This window comes from Lepisma saccharinum, chromosome 5 (assembly GCF_977018435.1).
Source record: "Lepisma saccharinum chromosome 5, izLepSacc3.1, whole genome shotgun sequence".
NCBI classification, from domain to species: Eukaryota; Metazoa; Arthropoda; class Insecta; order Zygentoma; family Lepismatidae; genus Lepisma; species Lepisma saccharinum.
In genome coordinates this window covers 72,970,142-72,983,469 of record NC_139233.1, presented here as the reverse complement: position 1 = coordinate 72,983,469, position 13,328 = coordinate 72,970,142, and the positions used below count along the sequence as shown (strand labels likewise).

Sequence of the window (13,328 nt, the reverse complement as noted above, 5' to 3'; positions counted from 1 at the left end):
TGCAATACGCCCAAAGGAGATATCGGGCCTCCTGCCCCCTTTCGTTCTATTATTGCAATCCGTCCAAAGGAAATATTGGGCCTCATGGCCACTTCCGGTCGGTTGCAATACGTCCAAAGGAGATATCGGACCTCCTGACCGCTTTCGTTCGATTATTACAATACGTCCAAAGGAAATATTGAGCCTCATGGTCACTTCCGGTCGGTTGCAATACGTCCAAAGGAGATATCGGGCCTCCTGACCGCTTTCGTTCGATTGTGATACGTTCAAACTAGATATTGACGTGTTCCAGACTCATTTTATCAACTTACATTGTTTAATGAGTATTGCTATAGTGTTTCTCATTGTTTAGGGGTTTTACATTGTTTATAACATTATTTTGAAACAGGTTTCCAATATATGAGAAGCCTGACAGGCTTCTACTATCCGCGTCAAAAATATTGAGCCCTCGATTTATGTGCTTGTAAAATTGTACTCCATGGGTGGAAAAAAGTCAAATATACGTACCTTATTGGAAAGCCAGAAGTATTTTCTTTGAGACTGTTTAAAGGAAGACAAAATTATTCTAACGCTGTCTGTTCTCTATACAACCAAAAATGTTCGTAAATTTGTATTTTTCTTGTGTTTTTTTATATATATATATGGAATTTTTCGGTATGTAACTTGTAAGCCTGTCGTAATAATATGATTTGTTTTATGACTCAAGCTTGTTTATGTGAAAACATTTCAGCCATATATCGTATCAATCCCTATCTATAGAATGACACGATATAATGTTGCTATCATTTATAGAACAGCCACAATTACTAATGCTTGATTGCAATGTTGCAATCTGTGTAATGATCAGCCCAATGGTAATGCAATGCAAATCAAAATGATGGCCGTGGAATAAAAATAAAATTTACATATCTCATCCTTGTACAGTGTCTCTCAAAAGTTTTAGGACAACGACATTTTAAATTAGGCAACCCAATTTACACAAGGAGTTGGTGTGCGTGTAGAGTTAGGCTCAATTTCAAGGTTGCCAAATGCACAATAGATATTTATGAAATACGCGAAAGAAATAAAAACAAATGTTATTGTATAAAATTATAAAATCATCACTATTACATGGCAAATAACAAAATTCTGTCTGAAAGAAAAATTAGGTTTTCTAGTATTTTATCGCTAAAGAGTCTACAGAGAGGAAAAGAAGTGAGAGGAAACGAAAGGTGACAAAGGAGAGGAGACAGAGAAAGTAAAAGGAGAAGAAGAAAAGTAGAGGTGAGAACAAAGAGAGGATAGACGAGGACAGAAGAAGTAGTGAGAAGAAAGGGAAAAAATTCGAGGAGAGATGAGGAGAATGGAGCAAAGATGCGAAGAGAGGAGGAAAACGAGAGGAGAGGAGTGGAGAAGACGAGAAGAGGGGAGTGGAGAGTAGAGTAAAATAGAGAAAAAGAGAAGAACGAAAAGACGAATGCAATGGAGTCGGAAATCTAAGACAGGAGACGAGATAAGAGAAGTGGAGAAAAGATGCTGGAAAAGTATGGAAGGCGATATGAGATAAAAGCAGAGGAAGGAGGGGAGAGAAGAAGTAGGAGAGAAGAACTGAAGGAACTGGAGACGAGAGGAGAGAAGAGGCAGTTGAAGAAAATGTCGTCTCAGCGTCAAGAATTGATGCATTGATCAAATTATCGACATGAAACATTCGATAACATTTTGAAATGTATTGGAGAATGTATTAGATCGGTGTGAAATGAGTTTTGGCTGAGTTCATAGCAAAATAAAATCTTCCACGTAAGATCTTTGATTTTACTTGCGATGATATCACTAAAAGCATGAATATAATTTTAATATTTATAAGAATTATGCAATTTTTCTCCACTACTCGGTTCGTTGAAATGGAGATTTTGTAATGTAATATTCCCCTCCCCCCATCGTTAATTCCAAACTTAATCATTCCGTTTCACACGGTTTGGATAATGAACACAATGGGATAGGTCTAAAACTTACGAAAATGTTCTGCCACTGGAGGGGTGTGAACCTACGACCATTGATGTTATTGAATGTTATTGTAATGTTTTTGTTATTGAATGTTTCATGTCGATAATTTGATCAGTGCATCAATTCTTGACGCCGAGACGATATTTTCTGCAACTACCTCTTCTCTCCTCTCGTCTCCAGTTCCTTCTGTTCTTCTCTCCCCTCCTTGTCCTCTGCTTTTATCTCATATCACCTTCCCTACTGTTCTCGCATCTTTTCTCCACCCCACTCTTCTCCACTCCTCTTATCTCCTCTCCTGTCTTAGATTTTCGACTCCACTGTACTTTTCTTATCGTTCTTCTCTTTTTCTATCTTTTGCTCTATTCTCCACTCCCCTCTTCTTGTCTCCTCCTCTCCTCTCTCCTCTTCTCTCATCTCGTTTTTCTCCTCGTATCTCCTCTTGCTCTATTTTACTCATCTATCCTCAAATATTTTTCCTATCTCCTCATTACTTCTCCTATCCACTTCTGTCGTCTATTTTCTTCCCACATTTACTTTTCCTCTTTCCCTTTCTCTGTTCTCCTCTCTTTTATCACCTTTCGTTTCCTCTCACCTCTTTTCCTTTCTGTAGACTCATCAGCGATGAAATACTAGAAAACCTATTATTTTTTCTATCAGAAAGAATTTTGTCATTTGCGATGTAATAGTGATATTTTTATAATTTTATACAATAATATTTGTTTTTATTTCTTTCTCGTATTTCATAAATATCTATTGTGCATGTGGCAACCCTGAAATTGAGCCTAACTCTACAGGCAACCCACCAACTCCTTGTGTAAATTGGGTTGCCTAGTTTAAAATGTCGTTGTCCTAAAACTTTTGAGAGACACTGTACACTTGTTCAACAGCTTCATTCAAATGGGTAGTAAGCAAGTACTCATGAAGTTCAAACACACTCTTTAGTCGACATTCGGCTTCAGAATAAATTACCTGTAGCTCAACTTTCAACTGGTAGCAATTGACAAATTTCGCATACAGCTTAATTAAGGACACAAACTCTTCTTCTGGAAAGGCTATGTCATATTTTTATTCTTATTATTCTTTTTCTTTCACTAAAAAGCCATTTGTGGGAAATGCGTAGTATACAATTTACAAATGCAAATGCATTCGAGAATATTACTCATTATCATGGTTACGATATTTGCGCACATTTTGAAAAGCATATCAAGCAACTTAGTGAAAGGAAAAGGTAAAAAAAAAAAAAAAAATCTGTAAATCATAAAGCTAAGTATTACGCGTATGCTTTTAACATTACGGGCAACTGGAATGCACGCGCCTAACTTTGCGGGCGCTGCCGGATCTAGGATTGCCAGACATTCCTCTTTTATCTTTAACTTCGCTGCTTCTAATGAAGGTAATATCCAACATTAAACCATCTCTTTGTGAACTTAATAGTTAGTTTACACATTTAAAATGACACCCGTTTTGTTAGCTACACCTCCCGTCAAGCATTGTTGAAACAACACGGGAGTCGATTTTCTCTTCCGACCGTGGCAAAGATATTACATAACAGCGGGGACAGAAATTCTCGCCAGTTAGCACCAACTGGTAATGAATGCGCCTTACCGTGCCTGAGAATCGGGGCTACATGTGTGTTCAAGCGATAAATACGGGAATGAAATACGTTTTCTTCAATAATGTCAACTTGTAAGGTGGACTTACAAGCTTTACGTGGGCACTACGCCGCTGAACACGGGACCCCTGGTGCCGTAGCATGTTGTGATAACCACTCCTTGTTCCATAAAAAACCAACTTTTCTATGGAACCAATATAATTAAATTAACATTTGTTGTATCTTTATTAGTGAATTACCAAGAACAGCTTCTTCGTGAAGCGAGTATCGTTTCGCACTTTCATACATCAGTGCAAAAGCTGACAACACATCTGACAATTTCAAAACTGACCATCCTACCCAGCTTATTATCAAGAAATACTAGAAGAACATTTTAAATATTTGTTATTGTTGGCTCAAAGAGAGTAATATATTAATAAATTTGTTTTAAAAAATTAAACATTTGTTGAAACTTTGTGATTGAATTACCAAGAACAGATCATAAATTTCGACTTCTTGTGCAAAAAATTAATATATAACGACGAAATGAATTTCCCAATGCTATAGATTTAGCTCATCTTATAAACTTCTTGAATTAAATTTATGAGTGCAATCAGATGTGTTGCCAGCTTTTGCACTGATGACGTCCGAAAGCACGAAACAGTACTCTTTTCATAATATTTGTTACAAATGTGAAAACTTAATTTTTTTTGGAGGGGATCTCTGACACCCCCTTTAATTCACGCGCCATTTGTGTCTAAGATTTATTTCAGGTTAGTGCCATATTTTCAGAATCCTTTGTTCTTTGTTTTGCATTCTAAAAATGCCGTTCCTCTTGCACTTGTTGTCGTGGACTGATATAGTAATTTATTTAAGTCAATTAAAGTCTTAGATCTTACCTTAATTAGCCAAGGTCCTCCGTTCGGAGTGCATTCGTAGAAGCATAAATCCTGAATGAAATGCTTTCTGCATCTGTCCGACATATTCCTCTTGTGTCTGCAGTGGTCATGGTTGAAGTTATACATGTGAGTGTGATGGATATTTCTACTAGTTTCTGGAGTACAGCATGACCGGTTTGCCCATATGGAGCACTGTAAAGTAGAAGTAAGAAAGAGATTAAGAATGGAGCCAGTGGTGGATTAACCACCTTCTCTCGTAGAAGGCGCATGGCTATTATCTGCCACCCGCAAAGTTCATTGAAAGTTTGTTCTTGCTTTTAGAAGCCTGTGTTCGCTTAATTTTAGATATCAAGTTAAGCGATTGCTTTTTTAGACATCATAGAGGAGAGCTATTGCCTTTATAAACGTCTAAAGGTGCGATCAATATGTACTGTTATGTTAAGGTTGTATACCTTAAAATGGCGGGAGATAAGACCTCAAGTGATAGAGAGTGTTACAAACGAAAGATTCCAACTGAATTACTTATATTCCAAAAAAAAAAAAACACTTCATAAATAAAATTATGGTGAGATCAAATTATGCAATGTTGTGCTATTTAATCAAGAATAAGTTTGTTGCATGCGGGATACGGTTGAAGAAACTGAAACTTACTTGCTTGTATAACTCAACCTCTGGTCCCGAATTTTTTTTGTGGTTCTTTCCATCTACGCAAGTGTTCAGTAAGTCCTGAAGCTCATCACTGGATTGGCTTTCGATCAAAGTCAACGTTAACAGAAATATGATAATCTTCATGTCCTGCAAGAAACGTGTACGACAATCCAAATATAGGAAACTATTTTTTTTTTTTAATTCGTGGTCAATGGTTTTCATAAACGTTCAGCTTGCATTTTTACAAAAAATAATCACTGGAGTTAAGTAGAAAAGTTTGACGATTAACCAAGCGATCTTCAAATATACATAAAAAATTGAATTGTCAACATTACGTGTATCTATGTTATACTCAGCTTACGAATTAACGGAATATAGAAGGAGCTTCAGATATCTTTCCTCACATTTCGATATTTTCATAAGATACCTGAAAGAAATAGATTCAAATTGTGTCATTAAAATACAAGAACAACCAAATGGATATTTCTTAAAAGTCGCTGGCCATTCAAATGAAAATTTAATTTTGAAAGTGTAGCTTACAATTGCAGAATTTCTATTCCTTTGGCAAAGATTTGACATGCGGGTAATATTGGGTTGATGCATAAGTTCGTAGAGTTTTTTCACCATTGTATTTTTTTATTTGATACTCGTTTTAAATGAACAAAAAACAGAAATTAATCAGTAATATATTTCCCTTCATTGTCTATGATTGTCTACCAATGCTGGGACAGTTTTTCGATTTTACGCCTGAATAAATCAGCTGGTTTGGTGCTAAAATACATCGTGAAGCCAAGTTCGAAGAGCATTGTCGTTACCAAAGGAGTTTTCTTGGGTGCAAAATAACTTCCCAACCGTGCATTATCGTTTGCAGCAGCACTTGATGCAGTCTTCTTGACCTACTCACTGATTTGTGTTGTCTTCATTTAAAGCGTGCGATATCTTCAACCTTACCCATGGAAAACAAAGCACGATTGTTGAAAGGTTATAGTTCATCATATTTGCTAAATCTCAGGTCGACTGACGTTGATTAGAGCTTTCAAAGATTTTAATTGAAGCCGAATAATCTTCCTGAAAGTGGAGAATCACTCAAGTCAAAATTACCTTCTTTGAAATGACAAAAACATTTTCTTAACCTGCTTTCCGCGTTGGTATCCTCCTCGCACAAATTTCTCGAGCCGTTTTCCCTGCCTTAGCTCCTCTGTTAAACTCCGACAAGAGTATATGTTTGAAATGTTCGTTTTTTTTCACTTGACATTTGATGTTCTCTAGCCCACACACTGTCTTCAATCAAATCTACAAAATTCAATGCTTATTCATAAGCACAACAATACCACTCCATAAACAAAGTCCTAACACCGCAGTGTTGCCATACCAAACACCGCTACGAACTTACGAATGAATCCAATACAATAAAAATGTCTCCACTTTAAAATTAGGTGCTAGTACTGAAAATTATTAATGAAAAATAGAACAGTTATTATAATAGTACCTACGTTCTCAGAGGGGAGAAAATGTTCTTTCTCTGGTAGGGAATGAGTTTATAAATGCACAGCCCAAGAAATAAAATCCAGAGAGATGAGGGAATGCCATGGCTCCCTCTTCTCAAGTCAGTTACATTGTGTGATAATATAAGTATATTTTGAAATATGTTATAATATATAATCATCTACCGCATTGGCATTGTTGTTGATACACAAATAGATTCGTTTTCAGTTTGTGATCCATTTCAAAATACGTTTTGTGTAATTTAAATTTTATTTTTCAATACCACCCCTCCCCCCACACACATGCATAAAACAATAGAGGGTCTCCCCGATGGCGCAGTGGTAGCGTCGTCGCCTTGTAATCAAGGGGTCCATGGTTCGATACCCGGGGGGGGGGGGGCACATAGGGGTTCGGATCCCACTTTAATCTGTAGGTCCAGTCCCGATTAGCCTTAACGTGCATAAAGTGGTCTTAAAACACCAAATCAATCAATCAATAAATAAAATAATAGAAATGAAGTACAAGAAATATGGGAGGAAAAGTCCATCGTCTGCGTTGAAGGTATCATCTAGGTATTCACCTGAATTGGCAGAGGAAAAACAACAGAAACTTCATTCAAGATGGCCAGTCAATGGATATGACCCAGCAATCTTCTGATTACGAATCACTTGTTATATATTTAAGACTTCTAGGGTAGTTTACTACTGCAGCAATGGAAATTAACAGCTATATGCGAGAAAGACAAAAATAGAGTACATGTCTTACCCGGGATTCGATTCCAGGATACCTGATTTCAAAGGTATTGTTATATCTTTTGGTGTATCAAGTGTTATATATGCATAAGGCATGTTTCTCCATAAAAACAAAAAAACGTTCAACTTACGACAAAGATTTTTATGCATGATTACTACAAGTGTTTGATTGAATGAATTGGGTTATTTCACGTCGCTTTCTGTAACATTTGGCGATGAACTACAAGTATTTGTTCGTCTAAATAACATAATTATAGTAACGATAATAGTTTAACCAGTAAATCTTAAGTTGCCTCCATAGCGGTTGAGTAGTCCACTCACAATATTGCCACCGAGGGTTCTGGTTTCGAGTCTTGGCATCGGCGTTCCTTGTAAATGCAGTTTCAGTATTTCATCTACTCACCATTCTTCCTCATCGTCGCAATTAAGTTTAAATAGGTAGAAAAGATACGTAAAAAAATATAACTAAATTCTTAGCATGCAGTATTGGCTGGACCACTGCCAATTCGCAGATCAGTCACGAGTTCGATCCCCAGCATTTACATAATCAATATGTTCACCTTAAGCCAAGAGAAGAGGTGCTCTCTTGAAAAGTAAAGTGGAAAAGATTTAATGTTCAATTGAGATTGCATTCTAATAAATAGCCATTGTCAACATTTAGACCGTGCATTCCAGTTTTCCCTAATGGTTTTTAAGTACACGATAATGTGTTTTGTGGACCAACCTATTTTCCATTTCGCCTAAATTTTCGCTGAAACGGAAATATTTCAAATGAGGAATATTTGGGGAAACTTGGAACGGAAGGTCTCTGTTATGCACGATGATCACTGTAAATAGCCTACCATCAAATTTCGAACACATTCTTAATAGAGTCCAGCGCAGATAATTCTGCCGTGCCATGCGCGAAACAACTAAAGATGCAGTGTTGCTAATGGAGCAGATAGAAAAATCGCTGCAGTGCGCCGATGCACAGCTGTTACGTACAACAATAAAATTAGAGAATTCAGGTCTATCTAACGTTGAGTTTTAAACGTCATGCATTATACCAGGACTAGGATTAATATGTACTAACAAGTGGCTTTGTATGTAGCTACATACATATGGACTAAAAATTCGCAAAATATGAACTAACACATAAGTAAAATTACCAAAAATGCTGCAAAGAAGACTTCTTCATACGATTCCTTATTTGAGTGATTTCAAACAAAATAAAAAAAAATATATATATTATTTTTCATTGCATTAATGCACTGGTGGCGTTCTAACTTTTCACTCCCAAAACCCGTATACACTGGTATGGAACTGCAACGGCAGATTATAACATGCCAACGTGTTAAACCGCTACAATTGCACCATAACACTCCTCCTCAAGCAGTATTATTATTATTTCCTCTCTGAGATCGGTGACAGTCGGTTGCCTTTGTTGTACATTTACAAAGGATGCCGGCTTCCACAACAATAACAAGTACATATACTGCCACTAGACGATAAGCTGCGCGGCTTTTTCTTTTGTTATGAACCAGGGCCGGCGCTAGTCATTTTGCCTCCCTGGGAGGTGGCGGCAGATGCCGCTCTATTTCGACCCCCCCCCCCCGGTCATTACGCAGGAACGGAAAATTGAAAATCAATATATTCCTAACTAAAACATCAAAATATAAAATAAATAATGAGACTTCTTATGCTATTTCAATACTATTCAGCGCAAAAGAATATCTCGCTCGATCACAGTTTTCAATAGGCTTATTTTTTTCTTCTCTTCAAATTTTGCCGCTCTGGGCGATGGGACGGTTCGCCCTCCCCTTCCGCCGGCCCTGCTATGAACTTGGTCACCCATCAAAGCATGGCAATTTTAACACAGAAAACAATATGTATCGCATTAAGCAGCAAAAATGACAGCCTCCTCCATGCAATTTCTACAAGAACACGTGCCGGAGCCAGAGTTGAAATGATGTTGGAGCCACATAATTTATTTATTTTGAATAATTCCAAAATTATGAAATATGAACAATTTGTTGCTGCTGTTCGCTGCTCTCTTGCCAAAATGCTTTATTGGGATGCTAACACCATGACTGGCTTCCTCCTTCATGAACTCGTGCACGTTGCTTTGAATTTCCCGAGCTTGGCTATGCAAGGTTTTTGATTTCAACTTCGACAGAACTGGAGGCATTATGGAATTTAACGTTCATTAGCAAACACACACTTTTACATACACACACGCAATACACGCACACAACGTCAAACCGGTCAAATACTTAGTATAAAATAAAAATATGGTGCTTCCAATCCAACAAAACTCACCGCCACTTTACCTGCCTTTTCCCCTTCCGTGACAGAAATAGTGCTTCATTATTACAGTTGGCAACACTAGTTACTAGCTAGCCAATGAACATGCACTGCATAAAAGAAGCAAGCACTACGCCGTGCTATATTGCCACATTAGCGTCCCTACCGAACGGTGGGAACCGCGAGCTGGGGCGCTATTCAATTGTTTTCAATGATGTTTGCGCGAGTGTGTCCAGGAATGGAATGACAATGTGGCAACAATAGCGAAGGTTTTCGAGCAGGGTAGAACACATGATGCTAAGAGAGAGGGAGACGAAACGAAAATTCGTTTCTACGCAACGGCAAATTTACGTGTGTGGCACTCTATCAAGAGAAAATGAAAGATGAAGTTTATTCTTGTTTCTGTTAGTAGTGACAGTGTTAGTTTTAGGAATTGATTTGGGACGTTTTTAACACACATATTTTATTTTCTTGTTAATGTCGTGTGGGCGTTTCGTCGTATTGTGTGAAGTCGACGTGCTTATGTGCCCATTATATCAAAATCAATCCTTAACGTGTACAAGTAAATCTTACCTTTAGTTTCAAAGCTGCAATATCAAGACCTCACTCAATGAGAAGAACTAGTGCTATGCATAGGCACACTTTGATACATCACTACAACGTCCTTATCATCTCAAACTTGTCATTTTCTGACCTTTGGAGTGAGGACAAAACATTGACTGCGAATACATTTTGTTTAGACTTGTGGTGATATAATGTCTCACGATCAAATAAATTCCTCAAGGTTATCGCATTAAGTTTTGTCAATATGTCCACATCCCGACCACCAGTTGCACAGCAGTGATGCCACAATGAATATCACGGGCGCAAGCGGAAAATTTTCCAGGGAGGGTCAAAATCGAGGGATGCGTCGTGAAGGACATGTGGCATCATATTGTATATGTTTGTGTGTTGAAGGAGAGGAGTAAAGGAAATCAAGTTGTTGAAACAAACGAAGTCTCCCCATATTTAATTGCGTATGTTTTCAGATATAATCAGTTGGTTATAGTTTTAAATAAAGGTTAAGTCTACTTTATGCACAGATCGGTCAATTAATACTGAAGTGACAATTTAAACAAAATGTGATTCGAACGACTGAACTGCAACTTCAGAATTGGGCCGAATTTAACAATTTCCTCTCAGTTCTAAATATTACAAACATTATATTATATTCCGTTAAATATATTTTCTACTGTTACGGCGGCCGATCCTAAATGTTGGCAAGGGAAATGGGGAGCGAGGAAGCGACCAATCCAGCACGATACGAAACGCAGCAGCAAGTAGAACGAGGTCTTCCTATCTTCGACGTCGTGACTCTCGGCGCCACCGCTGTTATGTGGTTGTTATGTTATGAGCGTAATTCCCGCTCCCCACTTCCCTTGCCAGATCTAGTACCGGCCGCCGTAAGAGTAGGAAAGACCTATAGTTGGTTGGTTGGTTGATTTGGTGTTTTAAGTCCACTTTATGCACAGCAAGGCTAATCTGGACTGAACCTACAGTTTAAAGTGGGATCCGAACCACTATGCAGGGTTGTTAAAGGTCCAGAACCCATAAATTCTAATGTGTTCTATTGGGTTCCTCTGTAGGACCGGAACCTTTTTTCTCGCTCAATTTAAAACCGGTCCAAGTTGCGTATTATTTCATTGATAAAAGGTTCCTGGAGCGTATTTTAATTGTTCCTGAAAAAAGGTTCCTGAACCGTATTTAAATTGATGCGGGAAAAAGGTTCCTGGACCGAATTTAAATTCTTCCTAAAAAGGTTCCTGGACCGAATTTAAATTCGTTCTTGAAAAAAGGTTCCTGGACCGAATTTAAATTCATCCCGAATAAAGGTTCCTGGACCCAATTAAAATGCTTTAAATATGAAAAGGTTCTACACTGTCTAGAACTCATTTACGTTTGCTGATTTTCTCTCCCAATCCGGAATTGAACTTATTTACAATTCCTGGACCAGGGTTGACCGATAAAAAGTTGTCTTCTAAAAATGTCCGCGAATACGTTTCACATTGGAATGTCACACTGCGGTTGTAGAAAACGTAGCACAGGGAATAAATAATAACACTGTTGTTCTATCGTGGGCCATGTTCAAAAAGTCCATTGTCGAAGAGTTACTGCACATAACGCAATGGACTATATTAGTGTGGCGTGTTGCTGTTATTTTTGTATTAGCAATTAGTAAAAATATATTATTTGTTTTAAGAAAGAAAAATACTGAAATCTACTTACGAATTGGTATATTACACTATATCCCATAATACATAGTTAGAACAGTAACAGTGATAATGCAATGTCTTTCTTCTTATCAAAGATTTTTATATTACTTAATTGTGAATGTTATAAAAAGATGACAGTCACAATAACCTCCCCTCCTGGGATGAAGAAAATATAGACATCATACTTTGGTGGCTTAAAAAGATACAAGATCTTAAATATACACATCGAACAGTTACATAACTTTAAGATATTCAACATTCAAAACAAAATGTAATACTATAACAAATCTTTCAAAGAATGACAATCAATTCGAAACTTGCGAACCTATTTGTTAACATTCAACAACAGCTCGTGTTTCTTCTCCAATGAACAGTGGAAGGGTTTGATATTTTGTAAATTGTGTCTACACTTTATCTGTTGTCCATCTAAAGACACCAAGTTCACGAAATTGTTCTTCACTTCCTCCACCAAAAATGGCCCCACATATAAGTCATAAAATTTATGGATAGTTTTGTTCAAGGCAGAACTTCTTGCATGATTCCTAACCATAACCAAATCACCTTGAACAATTGTAGGGGTTTCTGCGTTTGAATGAGTCTTCTTTCTTTTGGAACGTTTAGTTGTTTCAATTAACTGAATATATTTAGCTGTCCAAGACAATTCGTTCATCTCTTCTGGCCAGTCAATAACAGAAGTTATTTTATCTCGAACTTCCTCGTGTAGAAAAATTTCAGCCGGAGTGAAACCAACAACCTCGTTATATGAGTAATTTAATAATTTTATAACATTTGTTAAAACTTTGGACCAAGATCTGTGGTTGGTTTTACAAAAGAGTCTAAGCAAACGAATGATCTCTTTATTATATCTCTCAATTGGATTCGCATGAGGCGAATATGGTGAAGTGAGAATATGCTTTACACCAATTGACTTCAAAAAATTTTCCCATTCACCGGATTTAAATTGTGATCCATTATCCGTTAATATAACTGTACACATAGGATAATGATGGAAATAACCTAAGTTAATTCTGTTGATAATTTCTCGAGTTGTTGCCTTCCTGAGAGGATAAGCCATAACATATTTGCTGGTTAATTCTACAATAGTCAGAATATGTTGATATCCTTGAGATAATGGCAATGGACCAATCAAGTCTAAAGATAAGAACTGATGTAATTTGTAAGAAATCACGTGAAGCTCCTCTTTGGTAATATGTTGTGTTTTCTGTTTCGTCCTTGCACATTCAACACAATCACTTAAATATGACTTGACACTTCCTCTCATCTTAGGCCAGAAATAGAATTTAGAACACTTCTTATAAAGCTAAGAAAACCCAAAATGGCCAGCCAAATCATGTTGTTCATACAAAACTTTCTTGACAGCTGCTTCAGGTACAAAAACTCTCCAATGGTTCGAGTTGATAGATCTATAAAACAG

General features: G+C 37.2%; 1 protein-coding gene across 1 annotated transcript in view; it reads right to left on the bottom strand.

The window, feature by feature from the left end:
• LOC145988066 (folate receptor gamma-like) overlaps nucleotides 1-10,296 on the bottom strand; it is a 46,744-nt gene extending 36,448 nt beyond the window's left edge. Inside the window, exons 1-3 of the mRNA XM_083122902.1 lie at nucleotides 10,215-10,296; nucleotides 5,125-5,268; nucleotides 4,474-4,665 (exon numbers count right to left, since the gene is read on the bottom strand). Coding sequence (XP_082979028.1) covers nucleotides 4,474-4,665; nucleotides 5,125-5,265 — 333 coding nt within the window. The 5' untranslated portion in view covers nucleotides 5,266-5,268; nucleotides 10,215-10,296. The remainder of the gene's footprint in view (nucleotides 1-4,473; nucleotides 4,666-5,124; nucleotides 5,269-10,214) is intronic.
• Nucleotides 10,297-13,328: the final 3,032 nt, after the last annotated feature.